At 35.8% G+C, this 17,138-nt stretch overlaps 2 protein-coding genes across 2 annotated transcripts; one reads left to right on the top strand and one right to left on the bottom strand.

Annotated features, from left to right (window-relative positions):
• Window positions 1–1,105: 1,105 nt before the first annotated feature.
• LOC128031603 (calpain-1 catalytic subunit-like) lies at window positions 1,106–8,759 on the bottom strand. Its single transcript, XM_052619921.1, has 22 exons — window positions 8,683–8,759; window positions 8,243–8,510; window positions 7,795–7,867; window positions 7,290–7,408; window positions 7,052–7,185; window positions 6,697–6,871; window positions 6,456–6,521; window positions 5,590–5,675; window positions 4,776–4,847; window positions 4,457–4,617; window positions 4,224–4,384; window positions 4,111–4,122; window positions 3,761–3,966; window positions 3,591–3,648; window positions 2,773–2,841; window positions 2,631–2,688; window positions 2,479–2,540; window positions 2,252–2,320; window positions 2,021–2,099; window positions 1,669–1,785; window positions 1,395–1,447; window positions 1,106–1,290 (listed from the first exon to the last, which is right to left on the bottom strand). The coding sequence occupies exons 1-22, from the start codon at window positions 8,757–8,759 to the stop codon at window positions 1,264–1,266; spliced, it is 2,202 nt and encodes a 733-aa protein (XP_052475881.1). The 3' UTR covers window positions 1,106–1,263.
• A 3,923-nt stretch (window positions 8,760–12,682) lies between these two features.
• Window positions 12,683–15,267, top strand: LOC128031410 (complement component C1q receptor-like). Its single transcript, XM_052619659.1, has one exon. The coding sequence runs from the start codon at window positions 12,910–12,912 to the stop codon at window positions 14,569–14,571; it is 1,662 nt and encodes a 553-aa protein (XP_052475619.1). The 5' UTR covers window positions 12,683–12,909; the 3' UTR covers window positions 14,572–15,267.
• Window positions 15,268–17,138: the final 1,871 nt, after the last annotated feature.

Below are 17,138 nucleotides of genomic sequence, written 5' to 3'. Positions count from 1 at the left end.
AAATTAAGTTGTACATTTGAAGGAGTATTTTTGTTCCAAAAAAACCTCCTCCGGTTTGTCACAAGTTTCGGAAAGTTTTTTTGGAGTATGGCTCTGTGTGACGTTAGATGGAGCGGAATTTCCTTATATGGGTCCTAAGGCACTTCTGCCGGAAGAGCGCACGCTCCCGTAGAGCAGAGCAGAGAGAGCACAACAGACTTCACTGATCAGAGCGAGAGCGTCGCGAAAAGTCACAAAAGAAGTGTGTTTTTGGTTGCCAGGGCAAGACAACCCTGCACAGATTACCAAAAGAGAAACAGCATTAAGGGACCAGTGGATGGAGTTTATTTTTACAGAGCATCAACGGAGTTGTGCAAGTGTTTGTGTTTGTTCCCTGCATTTCGAAGATGCTTGTTTTACAAACAAAGCCCAGTTTGACGATGGATTTGCGTATCGTTTATTTCTTAAAGATGATGCAATCCCAACGAAAAAAGGTCACGATCGTGTGTTGGAACCGCAGGCGGTGAGTAAAATTGCTTAAAATATCTCTGCCTCCTTGTTAGTGCGACTATCAACAGACTATCTTTCTCTTATGAATATAATAAAACTAAAGACTTTTTGGAGTTATGAAGGATGCAGTACTACTCTATAGGTACTCAAGATTAACAGGATATTGAGTGAAAACGAGCATTTCACCCCCCCCCCCCCCCTTTATTTAATGTGTTTTTAAAATCGTGTATCTAAAATCAATAGTGTATCTAAAAATAGAGTGTGCACTTAATTATACATGAATGCATATACATGTTATCACTGTGGCTTATAACAGACAAACAATGGTCCCAAACTGACACCAAAACACTTTATCCTAGCATGTCAGTCTTTCAAAGTCCTGCAAGAGCCGAAGCATCTGCCATTTAGATGAAAATGACTGTGTATCGATAGATAATGTTATGACCCCTTATATAATGTAGTGTTGAGGAATATCCTTCTTTACAACCTTCTGAGAAATATTAAATTACTACAGTTTGAGGAGTTTGATTATGTAAAACGTGTATATCAAATGATAATTTTTTAAGAAAAAAATAAAAGCATTGTAATAGAGGGATAAAAGGACAAAGAAGACAGGTTGTAAACATCACAATTTGTTTATTAGTTTGAAATACAAATATAAATGAAATGTTTAGACTGCCTAGACTGTTGATTGTTTCTGATCACCAAACTAATGTTTCTTTTCACGTTGCTTCTTGCATTTGTTGGCAAAGCTCCCGGCAAGCAGACATTCCCTCAAGAGTACATGGTTAGTCCTATCCACTACAATACAGATACACAGAAACGGGTTGTAAATGTATGAACTGTTAAGCACTTGTATGTGTTTGGAAAAATGGAGAAAAAAATTATGTTTATATCAGGATTACCTCACTCTCATCAAGAGTTACCTTTCCATTTTCACACAGTCTCTGGAATATTCCTGATGAAAAGAAAAAAGACAGTTCATATGTAAGAAATCTAATTAATATTTATATATATATATATATATATATATATATATATATATATATATATATATATATATATATATATATATATATATATATATATATATATATATATATATACATTTATTTAAAACATTTTCTGAACATTAAATTGCATTGCAAAACTTTCTGTCCAGTTTCGGTCCATACTCACTGGCCATGCAGTTCAAACGCATGACAAGACATATGAAACCCTCCAGAGAGATCTGTTCGGTGGCACCACCATAACGCACAAACATGAGATTCAGGATGTCTTCATTTAGATGCAGACCTACGGTACAATAACCATGACATAAATACAGTGTATTTGCAATGTGTGAATGAGCATCTCATATCAATTATACTGTATGTCTATACCTCTGTGTTCAGTTTTATGGGTCATTGGACACAGAGGGTATCTATTCTGCTGGCAGTAACATTGACTAGAAGTGATATTCAAGCTAATGCAACATTGCATACTAACCTACTAACGGTTTACAAGCGCAAATGAGAAACTCAATCTCAACCTGTTTTCTCCAATGCGTTTTGCAGTTCGTTGAAAGACAGAACGCCATCTTTGGAAGAATCCATGCTGTAGAAGATCTCCTGTGAAGTTACTTAAAAAATTATTTTGGATTAAAACTGAAAAAATAAATAAATAATAGTAATAATTCTTAAAATAACTCAATGCATAACTAAAATGTATTGTCATAATACAATAAAATACATAGCTAAATTCCAGACTCAAATCCACTCACCTTGTATGTCAAAATACGGTTCCACAGACGAATGAATTCTGGTCCGCGAAGTCTTCCAGTGACACTGAACTATTGTTATTGTTACAGTCATGGAATATTTCTAGAGTTAAAACATGTATCTTTACAAGACGGCTGCAAATACAAGCTGAACCTGGGAGATAAATCGTCATCATTCAACAAATGATTTGTTATAGCTTATATTAACATGCTTAAAGAATAAAGGATACATCTGACATGGCAATTATACTTCTACAGGAATCCAGGCCAAATCCTTCAGTGTTGTTTTTCCCTAAACAGTGTAAGAGACATAAAAAAGTGAGATTTTAAAACCAGCTTCAGGTATTTCACATAGAATGGACACGGTTTTTAAAACATTCACCTCTAAGTAGGTTTTCATGAAGAAGCCATTGAAGCTTCTCAGCATCAACAACTTTGAACTGTTTCCAAGAAGACATTCAAGACATTGTTAAGCATATCAGCTGCCGAAAATTTTTTGATATGATATTAGCTTTCATATTTACTTGATCTGAATGTTGCCGAAACAGTGTTTTAGTTTTCAATCGTTCATCCACTTCTTCAGTGTAAAGGACCTGAACATGAGAAAAGATCATGTTAAAATGGCAAATAACTTGCAAAAAGAAAGAAATAGAAATAGTTTAGAGTCCTAAGGCAGAAATAAATGTATGGGCTTTAATATTACAATCAGGTCTTATTCTTAGATTGATATTATCAATAATATTTAATTGATTAAAAATATTTAAAATGAATGTTTTTGATAGAATCAACAATATGTGATCATCAATATGCCGAGAAGGGTATTTCTGTATTAGATTCTGAAGTTGTAATTATACTAACTTTATTTATTAAATGTATTTAATTTCAGTCTTGTAGGTGCATTAACAAAAACATGACAGATTTGTGACCCTGGACCACAAAACCAGACTTAAGTCGCTGGGGTACATTTTTAGCAATAGCCAAAAAAATAAAAAAAACATTGTATGGGTCAAAATTATTGATTTTTCTTTTATGCCAAAAATCATTAGGATATTAAGTAAAGATCATGTTCCATGAAGATATTTAGTAAATTTAATATGGTAAAAATCTAAAAACTTAATTTTTGATTAGTAATATGCATTGATAAGGACTTAATTTGGACAACTTTAAAGGTAATTCGATTCTCAGTATTTCTATTTTTTTTGCACCCTCAGATTTTAGATTTTCAAATAGTTGTATCTCAGCCAAATATTGTCCGATCCATAACAAACAATACATATATGAGATATAAATCTCAAACGAGAGAATACCAAAGCTTTTACAAAATGTTTCTGTGTGTTATTACCTCAGACTCGTTTAAAAGATCCACAAGAAAATCTTTCTCCATTCTTTCTGTGTCCTTTCTGAATTAAAAAAGCACGTGTAATAAAGAATATGATTGTGAACATTTTGGAGAAGAAATTTCAGTTTTCAACCAAGAGGATGGCGGTCTCTCAGTATCTTCATGTAACTTACTGAATGTGGATCTCATTTTTGCAGAAAATGGACAGGATGAATTCTGCGCTCTTCTTGGGATAGTATGTGGAGGGTACGACGAGATACTCTCCCGGCTCCAGTCGGAAGAATTTCATCACCTGTCTAGCATCCTGAAAGGCCCCACTTGTTACCACAGGCGTTCTTTTAGAGAAAAAGCTTGATCCAAACCTTCCCTCAGATCTCATCTAACAGATAATAATACAAAAATTAGTTTCACTGAACATGTAAAATGTATGTTTAAGAAAGTTATGATCAGTAATGTAATATGTGTTGGTACAACATATTATACAACACCAGAGACTGTGATATGACTTTTAGGATTTACTTGCCTCGGGTGGAACCTGTACAAGTTAAAAATAAAAATTAATGTTACACTCCGAACACAGAAGCATCATACATGCACTCTACAACCATATGTTTTGTCTTTTTTGTTAATACTGACTGCAAACACGTAGAAGCCGATGCCATGGTGTGCCGCGCGGCGTCTGTGTCTCTTGTCAGGTTTCTGTATGAGGGACACCAGAACATTGTTCTGGCCCTGTTCACAAGCCTTATCAATCTCATTAACCCTCAGCCAAAACTGGGGGTTTTTATAGAAGGTATCTACAATCACAGGAGAGGGGTGTTAGAAGCAGATCTGCACTCATAACCAGCTTTATAATTCAGGAAAGGCACCTGAATGATTCATGCAGCCCCCATCCGTGCTCCCAGAAACCCAGCTGCCATGGTGGTACTTGGAAATCCAGTGACATGCAGACTTCCCCTCCAGAAAATCAGGACAGGTGCAGCAGATATCCATGTTGTCAAAGGTTCTAAGGAAATCTTTCATTGACATCCTGCAAAAAAAAAAAAAAAAAAAAAAAAAAAAATATATATATATATATATATATATATATATATATATATATATATATATATATATAATCCTGGACAAAATGTGTTTTGTGTTTTAGTACATTTTAAGAATGTATATGAAAACATGGTTCATGCTCACCAAAACTCTCCATTTTCACTCACTAGGAGTTGTTTGTGGTCCTCATCGCTCACTGTGTTCCACAAAGGTGATCTGAAAGACAGAGGATCACTTTGACAGTTAAAGGGTTATTCCACCCCTAAATGAAAATGTTGTCATTAATCACTTTCCCACATGTCGTTCCAAACCCTTAAAAGCTCTGTCCGTCTTCAGAACACAATTAAAGATATTTTGGATGGAAACCAGGAGGCTTGTTTTCTTTTTGTATGCGAAGAAAACAAAAATAACAACTTTATTCCACACTTCGTCTCCTCTGTGTCTCCTCTGTATGCTGCAAGCAGTGTACACTCTTCTGTGTCAGCCGCATCACAAGGATGCACTGTTTTCTTTCAAATCAAAACGTAAATACACGTAGAAAGCATATCCTTGTGTCGCAGCTGACACAGAAGAGCGTACACTGCTTGCGTCCAGCGGATATTCTCCATAACGTTACAGTTCATAATGTTACGGTTGAATCACTGATGGCAGATGGACTATTCTGACGATGTCTTTCATACTCTTCTGGATCTTGACAGTGTTATTTACTTGGCAGTCAAGGGGACAGTCTCAAGCCTCCCGGTTTTCATCCAAAATATCTTAAATTGTGTTTTGAAGACAAAAAAAAACAATGACAAAATGTTCATTTTTGGGTGGAGTATCCCTTTATAATTCTACTTCCTATTCTACTACTGTTCTACAATTCTACTACTACTACAAATGATTGTTTTATGATTTTACTGGAAGTTGTTCTGCTAGATGGCTATCGTCTATAACTTTGAATAAAAGCAGTGCTTACTTGTCACTCCAGTCTCCATTCCACTCACTGTCTCCCCATGGGTTGAACAATCTAACCAGCTGAACTGGGTTTCTACCACTCATGACCTGTGGAGCACAATTTCAACTGCACAGATTCAGTGGTATAAAAATGTGGAAACCTTTTTAACACTAAAAGTATCCTTAGTGTACTATTCAAAAAAAATATTACTTTGTTTTTTAACATTATGCAAATTTTGAAATAAAATGCATAGTTTTTACATTCAATTATTTGGAAGATTTTTCCTAGAACCCACGCACTTTCTAAATAAACAAGCTTGTGAAACCTAAAGAAGATTAAGAAAATTCTCGCTGAAGCAACCTGCAGTTAAGATCCTTGCATAATATTTTCCTCACACAGTATGAATGAAACTCAATACATGAAATTAAATAGCTTGCATCAGTCAGGGTTGCCAGATCTGCTGTGCAAAATCCTCCCACTTTTTGGGGTATGGGGGGATTCCTTCAACCCACTGACTAACAAAAACAACCAAACCCACATATATCTTCAGTATTTGACAACTGATTCATTATGTGAAAGGGATTAATATGTATGTGTGTGTGTGTGTGTGTGTGTGTGTGTGTGTGTGATTTGATCACCCGTGATTTGATTTGATTTTTAATACATTTCTATCAGACCGTTCAAAGAGATTTTACCTTTTCTCACCACTGTCTTATCAGAACAATCACAAGACCTTTGCATAACGGCCACATCGAGTTTAAACATGTAAAGGGTGGGTGTGTATCAAGTCGGCTGGCCTCCAGGCATTATCTGTTGTCTTAAAAAATGTATCTTGAGACATTATATTAATCTAATCCATGCTGAGACTTGATTTTGTGCAGTCTTACCTGGTGAACCTTTGTCACAGTGTAAGCGTGCCCCAGGACTATGCCATTTGGTAACCGTGTCTCATTCTGAAACAGAAAAATGAATAGGCAAAAAATGAAGCTTCTGGAATCCCAACTGATTTTTATCTCTCTCTCTCTCTTTTTTTTTAATTAAAATAGGTGTATAGGCATACATGGAAAAGTTTTTTGGTGGGGTTTTGAAGAGTGAGAGACATTTGAGATATAATCACCCTTTGCTTACCCCTGGTGGAGTTTCACAACCCATAAGGACCTCTGACTGGTGAGCACGGCACATTATCTCCCACAAATCACTAGGAGCTGTTTTCAGTTCATAGTGCATATGAACCCCACCGGTAAAGTCCAAGAGGGCCTCAGATACTCGACCAGTGTGCATGTCAGCGTAGGAGCCACACACCCTGCAACAGTCATTCTAACTCAAAATCTTTCGCCACAGTGTGATAGACATAAATTTAGTGACGATTACAGAACATGAACTACAGATCACATTACAGCCATGCTTATATTGAATACAACAGCACTACATGTACTTGAGATGATTCTTTATTAAGTCATATAAAAGATTCAGAGGCACTTACTTGGCATATGCTTTCTCCAGCAAGGCAGGCCAGAATTCATTATATGTTTTCGATTTCACAAAAATCAGCTGGCGGCCGATTGTTGGCAGTTTGTCGTCAATCACAACATCGTACCATTTTCCAAACCGCCAGAACTGTAAATGTATATAAGCAGAAGAGTAAATGAACAACTGATGCAATAAAAAAAAAAAACACCAAATATAGTATTGCTTGGGTTGGTGAATCTTGGTGAACTTACCCTGAAGTGAAATAAACCAGTATAATTGTGGCTGAATGACTGTCCGTCCGGAACGACCTTATGTAATAACTGGTTTTGAAATGTTAGAGCCCCAACAGATGCAAGAAACCAGCAGTTTCCTGAGGAGGGAAAATCAATCAAAATATCTGGTCTGTACCTTCGCAAGGCTTTTATAATTCAAAATTATTTTATTAGCATTTTGTCATGAGGGTCTTTGGATTACACATGCCTGATTTTGAATGCATGGATCACTAAATTGTAAATAAGAGTTATGAAATAATAAACAAAGTTCACTTATTATAGCTCCAGCTAGTTTCTGATGTGTGTGTATGGATGTCTATCCTGCAGAGTTTTGCTCTAGCCCTAATTAAACACACCTAAACCAGCTCATCGAGGTCTTCAGGCTCACTAGACACCTCTAGGCAAGTGTGTTGGAGCTAAACTCTGCAGGACATTGAGTTGGACACACCCCTCGTCCAGAACATTTTGGTTTATCCAGACATACCTACATTCCCTTGGGCATAGTCAAACCTGGACACTGTCTGTACAATAAATTCAGCTACATTTGGATACAATACCTGAAAGAAAATAAGCAGTATAATGTCAGTATTGGTCAACTGATCCATTCTGTGAAAGGGAAATTTCGATTGATGTTTTTTTTTTTTTTTTTTTTTTTTTTGTAATGGCATTCTTTTTCCATCTTTTGTATAGGAACAGAATCTATATTATGCTATATAATGCTATATTATGTGACTACAGGTCAAATTTATTAATGTTTTTTTTATTATTATAATTATTATTCTTTCAGGCACTTAGTCAAAGTCAGCTGACTTTAAATAAGACTCTTAGATTTCAACAAAAGTGTATATTTTGCACTCCTTTTACAATTTTGTGCAGTATTGTCAGAACACGTGTGCTGATGCTTCAAGCCAAACGCAGGACTGCCAACATACCGTTGGTCTTATCCACTCCACCTTGGCCATGACATCTGGCTTCAGCAGCCCTTCGCCAATAGAACGTGCATCCGGCGGGAAAAACTCATCAACAAATCTCTGTCTTGTCTTGAGACAGTAGGCTTGTAGAAAGTTGTAGTCCTGATCCATGAACTTCAACGGGTTTGTTTCAGAGCCCATGCCACCCTTCATGTTGCGGTCATTTACAACTTTTAAGCACATGCCATGCGGAACCACTGGAGGAGGCATTTTGAAATCTGTTTGGATTCTTTTTTAAAAGAGGGAAACACAATAACAATACAAATATATAACAATGCTGCGAGAAAATAAGCTTGCTCTATCACATTCAAGTTCAGCAGATTTCCCACATGACTTTCTCTTCAAGAGAAATCCCAGTCACAAACTGTTCTTCTTCATTTTAAAATCATTCATACACTGACAGCTCAATGCATGTGCACATCTTATCTTTGGCATGTCTACATGTCTTGCTCTTCTCTTTGGATATAGTTGTCCACATTTCCTCTTAAACTTAAACAAAATCCATCCTGTTACTGATTTTCCTGTATTAGACTTACATTTACATTCCACCTGTATTTGGCACTTGAAGCTTTTATCCGAAGCAACTTACATGGCATTCATATTATAAATGTTATCTATTGTTAGTGCCATGCTCAGAGGTTTATGCTTCAGGTATCCACACAGTGTGTAATACATTTTCACAGAATTTTTAGTCACAGTGTTTTCTATGCACCAACTAGTTTGTAGAATATCTAGATAAATATGGTAGAATATAGACCATTCCTTCCCATTACACTAATAAAAATAGACTTATTGCATTTACTGAAATGTATAAAATGCAAACGTACCTTCAGTAATGCAACAAATCACTGGAACAAGAAATTTCACTCAAATGACTGTTAGTCTTCTCTGTCTGCGACTGACTTTTACACACTTACTTCACATTTTTAAAACACCTGCAGAAGCCCCACCCAGCTCTCAGCTTATGCGTTTATTAACAAAGAGTTCATCTGAGCCTTTGTTATTCTGAGGAACTGAAATCCTTCACATTTGGCATAGAAAAAAAGTTAGCCAAGATGTTTCACAGTATGGAAGACACAAAAATTAGACAGATGTGCACAGTTCACTTCTGTGCCCGAATTATAAAATGTGTGCAGCTTGTTAGGATACCAACTTAGTTTATTTTAGCACTCTTTTACGGTCGGGTTTATGTAAAGCCTCCAAAAAATGCATTCAGTGCAGCAGATACCGGTTTGTCATGCCTGGACTTGCTATGAATGTTGCATTCTACTCATGATTCCTCATTACAATGATCATGAATTACAATTTATATTATCTGTAATTGATATATTATACATCCTATGTATATCTGTATATTATATATTGTGTATAAATCTATAAATTATTGCCTTATTGGCAATTTACTGCTGCAATGCAATATACTGACATGGTTTTACCTCAAGTAACCTCATTGGGTAATTTCTTAGCAAATTCACACTCTTGACAAGTAGGCCTACTTAAGAATGTAAATAGCATGGCAGTACAGTATATGCAAATAAAACACAGTCAAGTCAGATCAAGTATGGTCAGTGTACAAAGTTCATGATAGTGCCAGGCAATAAGAACTTGTAATTGTTGTGAAATTGTGAAAGTTTTTTTTTTTTTTTTTTTTTTTTTTTTTTTTTGAAAAGAAAATCTTTCTATTCTATTACTTAAAGGGGTCATGAAATTTGCCTCGATCTTTTGAAATATGAAACGTCTTTGTAGCAAAAAAATCATCCTGCAAATTTCATAGCTCAGAACGTCTTTGAACATATCATGTATTTAAACAAGTTCCAAAAACAAGACACCAGAATGATCCCCGCGTCAGGAACAAATGGATGGTTTATTTCAAATGGCATCCCTAGAATTACAGTGCCTTGCAAAATTATTCATACCCACTTCTTTTTTTTCTTTTTTTTTTTTACATATTTTTATATTGCTGTCTTATGTTAATTACTTTTTTTCACATAAGTCTACACTCCATTCACCAAAATGGCAAAGCATAAAAAATATATATATATATATATATATATATAGTTTTCATCATCTTTACAAATATTTAACAAAAGATGAAATGTCATGCTGGAGCATTCATATCGCTTAGATGTTACTACACTCTGATTAAAGTTAACCTGTGGCAAATTTAATGGAATGGATATGATTTGGAAAGGCATACATCTCTCAATAACAAGTCTAACAGCTGAAAATGCATGTCAGAGCAAAAACCAGGCCCTGAGGTCAGAAGAACTGCCTGTAGAGCTCAACTAGATTCTCTGGTATGATGAACCGCAGTTTCAAGCATCATGTTTAAAGGAAACCATGCACTTCTCATCACCTGCAGATATCCAAAAGTAAAGTGCACTTAATGCAGCAAAATATTGAGATAGCATTAATGAAAACCCAGTCCAGAGCATTCAGAACCTCAGACTGGGCAGAAGGTTCACCTTCCAACAGGACATTGACCCCAAGCACACAGCAAGGATGGCTTATAGACAACTCTGTGAATGTCCTTGAGTTGTCCTTAAGTGGCCCAGCCACATTTGAACCCAGTCAAATATTTCTGGAGAAATCTGAAAATGTGTGTCTGCCCCCATCCAACCTGACAGAACTTGTGAGGTGAAGAGGTGAGGGCAAGAATGGCAGACAATTGCCAAATGATGGTTCGCAAATCCTTTCGCATCAAACCAAAAAGATTTGAGCCTGTAAAGGTGCTTCAACTAAATACTAAGGTAAAGATATGTATACTTATGCAATGTACTTATCTCAGTTTTTTTGACAGTTATGTTTTTGCTTTGCCATTATGGTGTGTTGAGTGTAGATTGATGTTGGGAAAACAGAAATTTTGAAGGGGTAGCATGGAAGTTTTTTTGTTTTTGTTTTTGTGAATGAATAAATTTTTTACAAGTTTAGCAAAGATTAACGAAATTGAAAAGATTCATGTTTTTCAAGAAAATGATATGCTGTACGTGTGTGTGCGTTTGTATATAAAAAGTGTCGTGTCACCAGTTCACCAACAGAGGTCTCTGACGTCAAAGAAGTGACATTAAATCCCATCGTTGCCTGTGTAATCGTGAAATCTTCATGACAGCATATTGTGAACAAACATGTATTAATATTTAAAATGTATGTAACACAGAGAAGGTTTTTCCATTTTGAAATGAACATTAAATATAGTTCCCGTAATAAAGATTTTGTCGATAGGTCTTGCATTAGATAAATTCAACAATACATTTTTAACTACATTTTTATGCTCAACTGATGTAACAGTCTTTGGTAAGTTCTTGGATCTCCAACATGGAGAGTGTCTGATACATTTTAATGTGAGGTTGAATGGATTTCTTATAACAGCAGAGATCCCTGATAAATAAATAAAAGGAAGGAAACTGTTTACAAAACTAGAATCAGAGTTAATGAGACAAAATCAAATGGAAGTGTTCTGTTTTGAGAGAGAGAGAGAGAGAGAGAGAGCGAGAGAGAGGCCTATATATACATTTATATATATTTTTTATTTATATTGAGAATTTCTGATGTGATTCATTATATCTGTCATCCCTTTGGTGATTCAGTGCTGAATACAATGTTAGGAAAGAACACAATTTCTAATGGCTAAGAAAACATTAGCAACTTCTGCACTGACATTGGGTCCAAAGGTCCCACCGGAAGGGTGTCGTAGGTCATTTCCTGCCTTTCAAACAGAGACAATGTCCTGCTTAACACAAACACAGGATGTGATCCATGGCTAGATTTATCAGCAGCTGGCAGACAATGTACACAATAGCAAGACACATTGTATGTTTGTTTCAATGTAAAGTACAGAAAAAAACATAACTAACTTTTGTGGCCAAGCATGTAGTCTGTCTTCAGACTCATTTTGGAGCTAGATGTCACAAAGGCTATAAAAGTTAATTACACAAATGTATGGTTTTATATATTGGTGTTCATTTTTGTATTTTATGCTTTTACATTTTTGGTATTTCATGAATCCTTCAAATTCACATTTCAGATGAGTTTGTCTGTTCATATTAGACTAGATTCGAATTAGATTCAACTTTATTGTCATTGTGCATTATTGTGCAGAAGGGTCAACGTAATGCAGTTAGCATCTAGCCAGAATCGCAGATAGCCAATTTATATAAAAAAAGCCTAAATATGTATATATAAATAAATATATAAATGTAAGCATGTTCAACCCCTGTTCAATGAACAATGCGGTGTGAATATGATTTTTCACCGGACTCTACCATTGTGAAACTTGCATATATATATATATATATATATCAGAATCTCAGTTTACATCTAAAATTATACTGATGTCACACTGTGAGTTACCATAGGCTGAGACATCTGGGAAAACTAGTCAAAACAATAGGCAGCCAGGGGCAGTTGTTTTTTGTTGGCGGCAGGAACTCACTCTGAGAAGAGACAAATTAAGCCTGCTGCTTAAACAAGATTTCCTTTGTAGGCTTTACACTAAACAGGATGCATCAGTTTGAGTCCTCTCATGGTGCTTGGAAGGCCTACGAACAATTCCTTCTCCAGTCTCTGAGATGAACTGAATATTTTCTCGTCCAAGCGAGTAGTATTTTATAATTAATGATACTGCCGGGATGATGCTCGTACTGATTCTGATGTTATCCTGTTTTGTCTGTGGCGGGACCGACCGGGTGAAGAAAGCATGCACCCCCGAGGCTTGTCTCACGTTGCATTTGGAGAAAAAACGTTTTGCAAATGCTTCAGAAGACTGTATCAATAATGGCGGCAATTTGGTTACTATGAGAAATGAAAATGAACTTCAGATCATCAAATCGGTTCTTTCAGCAGCAGGAGAATACGACATCCTTAATTCTAAAGTTTGGATCGGACTTGAGCTGCAGAAAAGAAAGTGCACCGATGTCACTGAGGAGTTAAAGGGCTTCAGATGGACGTCAGAGCCAACCAATTCCAGATATTCCAACTGGAAAAAGACACCTTTGTCCACGTGCACGGAAAAAAGGTGTGTGTCAATTTCACTGGCAGATGGTCTCCAGTGGTCAGATGGCTCATGTAGAGACCGTGCATTTTATATGTGCAAATTTATCTTCAAAGGAATGTGCAAACCAATAGAGTTGAAAGAACCAGGTGAAGTCAAATATAATGTTCCGTTCCTACTTAAACCGCTACGTCCAAATGAAAGGTTGGCGATGTTACCACATGGGACATGGGCTGAAATACAATGCAGCGGCTCGGAAGATGCAGAAACTTTTGTCTCCATTTGTCACAACAATAACTCTCTTTTTGGCTGGACACCTGAACGTTTTTGCACACAAAATCAAAGTTACAAAAACATGGGCTGTGATCACAATTGTTTTGAGACTGCAGGAGCAGGTGTTCGTTGTGAATGTTGTGAAGGCTATTACCTCATGGATGATAAAGTGAGTTGTGCTCCTAGAATTAACTGCGAAAATTCACCTTGCGAATCAAAGTGTGTACCGACTCCCACTGGGTTTTCATGCAAATGCTTGGATGGATTTCATTTGGCTGAAGACAAGGTCAGTTGCATTGATATCAATGAATGTCAGCAACATATCTGCGGTGAACACGGCTGTCAAAACACTCCGGGAAGCTATTTTTGTGAGTGTAAACCCGGTTTCAGGCTTGTTGCTGGAAAATGTGAAGATGTGGATGAATGCAACGAAGACAGATGTCAGCAGGGCTGTCTCAATTCAGAGGGGTCATTCTCTTGTTACTGCCATGCAGGATACAGTTCATCATCAAACGATAGCAGGAAATGTATAGATATCAATGAATGTGTCAGTGGACCGTGTGAAGACAACTGCCAAAATACCTTGGGTAGTTTCGAATGTTACTGTAGGGAAAACTTCATTTTGGCTAAAAATGGCATCAGCTGCATCCCGTATCCCATGGAGAAAACACAAATCACTCCATCTCCAGATCATAGAGGAGCATTCATCACTAAAATGAGTCAGTCACCTGTCACTTCTGGACCATCAACAATCAACACCCCTCTACTTAACATGACAAACACTAAAGCGGACTCTAGTAAACGCAAAGAAAGTTTTCTCGGAAGTTATTTGATGTTGGTGTGCGTCTTGGGTTCAGTTATTCCATTGACTGTGATCACTGTGCTCATCATGTCTGTCTTTGTTATCCACCGATGGAATCGTTCAAGAAAAGCCGCTTTGAAAAATGCCAACGCTGACAACTACTGCTGGGTTTCATCTGGAATTGACAATGAACATAAAAAGAACAACAGTCAACTGAATGGTTAAATGAAGCCAAAATATGAACGTTTAGTTTTTGTCAGCATCAAAGTCAGAGTTTAATTTACTCAAATGCTGTTTTCCTAATTTTAATGTCCTTTTTATAGCCTACACTAGTTCAATTATTATTAATTTTATTATTATTTGTGACTTGTGTCCTTTAAACTGGAATTCCATAATTATGCAGAGGTTATTCTGTAAACTAAGTTTAATGCAAGTTGTATATATGTTTATGTTTTTGTTTTTTACCATAGTATTTCTATCTTTTACATGTTTGCTGTTTAATTGATTGCTTTGTTTAAGTTTTTTTTTTTTTTGCTGAAAACATCACGTTTGTAAAGTGAACTTTGTATGTCTTTCTGGCAATGGAATAATTATATAATTTTACAGTCTGTAGTAGACAAGAATGCAAGGTACATATAGAGAAATTGACTTAAAAAATTAACCTATTCTAAGATGTGTTAGATAAATTCTAAGATATCTATTCATTTGAGTAACACTGTGACAATTTAGCCCACTCTCCCCTTTAAATGAACTATGTAAAAGTTAATGTTTGGACAAGCTTCTGACCTGTTCACAAGTGTCACTAAACGTCTTATAACGTATCTTATATTACCTTTTTCATTTCATGTATATGATAAATATTATTGTTGAATCAAAATCTCTGTACATTTTGGTAGAATAAATAAAGTTTAGTTGAACTAGTCTCAGTGTCAGTGATTGAAGCGCAATGTTCTTGTTTGATCTATAACAGGGCTATGGAAGCCCATTTCCACCACAGTTGAGAAAAATATGATTCTGTAAGACATAATAATGAGAAACTTTCCAATTATGACTTAGTATCTTGTTATATTGAGATTTTTTTTCTTGTAATAATGACTTAGTTTCTCATAATAATTAATTAGTTTCTCATAATAATGAGAAACTTTCTCGTAATAATGAATTAGTATCTTGTTATATTGAGAAGCTTTCTCATAATAATGAGAAAACTTCACATAAAATTGACTTGTCAAATAACAGTGACGCAGTCAAGCCAACTTTTAGCTTCAATAAAGGTTTTTCAGAAGTCTACGAATGACGTCACGGATACTACATCCATATTTTTAAACAGTCTATGCTCGTAACACGCTCATTTATTAAAATGTTAACATAATGATGTGTTCCTGACAGCTTGAATATAATATAATATAATATAATATAATATAATATAATATAATATAATATAATATAATATAATATAATATAATATAATATAATATAATATAATATTACATTAAATTATATTATATTATAGTTATAAGTATATTTGTAGAGACTTTATTTCCAAGACCTAGATGGCTGCACGTCAGTAAGTCATTGACAGGTTTTTTTTTTTTTCGTTAATCCCTATTTTTCCCAGTCTTTGAAATAATTACTTCTTTTATTATTTTTTTGTTCAGTCATTTAATTTAGATGTGTATTTTTTTCTGCCCTTTTTTAATTATTTCATTTATAAATTCAAATTTAACTATACTCACAAGAAGTTCACAAGAAGCACGAATTCTGAATATGGGTCACCATAGTTGGCTGTATTTCACGTCACACCAAGAATAAAGACTCGAATAAAGTTAAAGGTGTAATCTGTAAGATTGTCCTACATGTTACCAAATCTGTATCCTAAAGATGCACTTATGGCTTTACAATTACTCGTATTACAATTACTCCAGAGCACTCATAGATCAATAATGATTTTCAAGTGATACTTAAGTTACAATGCTTTTAGGAAACAGACCATAATAATGAGATCGAATTTCTTAGTCTAGGGAAGATATATCCAGAACCGGAAGTGAGGGGCGGCATTATTTACTATGAGACAAGCATGGCGGAGAGCATGGTACATAGTATCTAATGTTTTTGCTGTCATATGGTCAATAATTATCGTATATATTAAGTTAAGTGTTTATCTGCAAAAAATACTTAATTTGTGCTTGGCTTTGTTGTCTTTTTTGTAGCTTCAATTTGTTGTCGTAGTTTAATGTAGGCTATAGAATGTCTCAGGTTACGAATGTAACCATGGTCCACTGAGTAGGCAACAACACACTGCGTCCTCTAGGGGTCGCTATGGGGAACACCTCGTTGTGACCCATGTTTGAAGCATACGTTGAAAAAACACCAATGAGTTGGCCGGCGACAGCCTCTGACATCACTACCGGCGTGACTATAAACAGGCACCGGGAGAATACGTCATTCACTTCTTCATCTGAAGCTTGCATCCGAAACATGGCAGGGAGCTAGAGGAAACAGTGTCTCCTTCCCTACTTTCAAGGGAACTTCGAACTGCATCCTCTAGGGGTCGCTATGGGGTACAGTATATAGCTCATAGATGGAATGGTTCATCTAAAAACAGTATGTTTGAGAGTTATCAACTCGATCTGTGGAAATAATGCTGGATCGCTCTGGAAAAAAAAAAAGCAACGAAAGGAGAACTCTGAATTCAGAGTAGCGCACTCATAGGCGACCCTTATTGGAAAAGGGAAGCACTGCTAACCTCAATGAGAATCACCCAAATAGCCCCTCATGTTGAGGGAAGCGATGCT

The sequence above is a fragment of the Carassius gibelio genome, chromosome A17, assembly GCF_023724105.1.
Source record: "Carassius gibelio isolate Cgi1373 ecotype wild population from Czech Republic chromosome A17, carGib1.2-hapl.c, whole genome shotgun sequence".
NCBI classification, from domain to species: Eukaryota; Metazoa; Chordata; class Actinopteri; order Cypriniformes; family Cyprinidae; genus Carassius; species Carassius gibelio.
This window is presented reverse-complemented; position numbering and strand designations above follow the sequence as displayed.

Excerpts from the sequence above, each read along its gene's own strand:
- LOC128031410 (XM_052619659.1), top strand. The coding sequence starts at position 12,910 with ATGATGCTCGTACTGATTCTGATGTTATCCTGTTTTGTCTGTGGCGGG.
- LOC128031603 (XM_052619921.1), bottom strand. The coding sequence starts at position 8,759 with ATGTGGACAACTATATCCAAAGAGAAGAGCAAGACATGTAGACATGCC. Across the intron at positions 4,618-4,775 it reads AGTGAAAATGGAGAGTTTTG|GATGTCAATGAAAGATTTCC; the intron begins GTGAGCATGAAC and ends TTTTTTTTGCAG. Across the intron at positions 4,385-4,456 it reads GGGCTGCATGAATCATTCAG|ATACCTTCTATAAAAACCCC; the intron begins GTGCCTTTCCTG and ends CTGTGATTGTAG.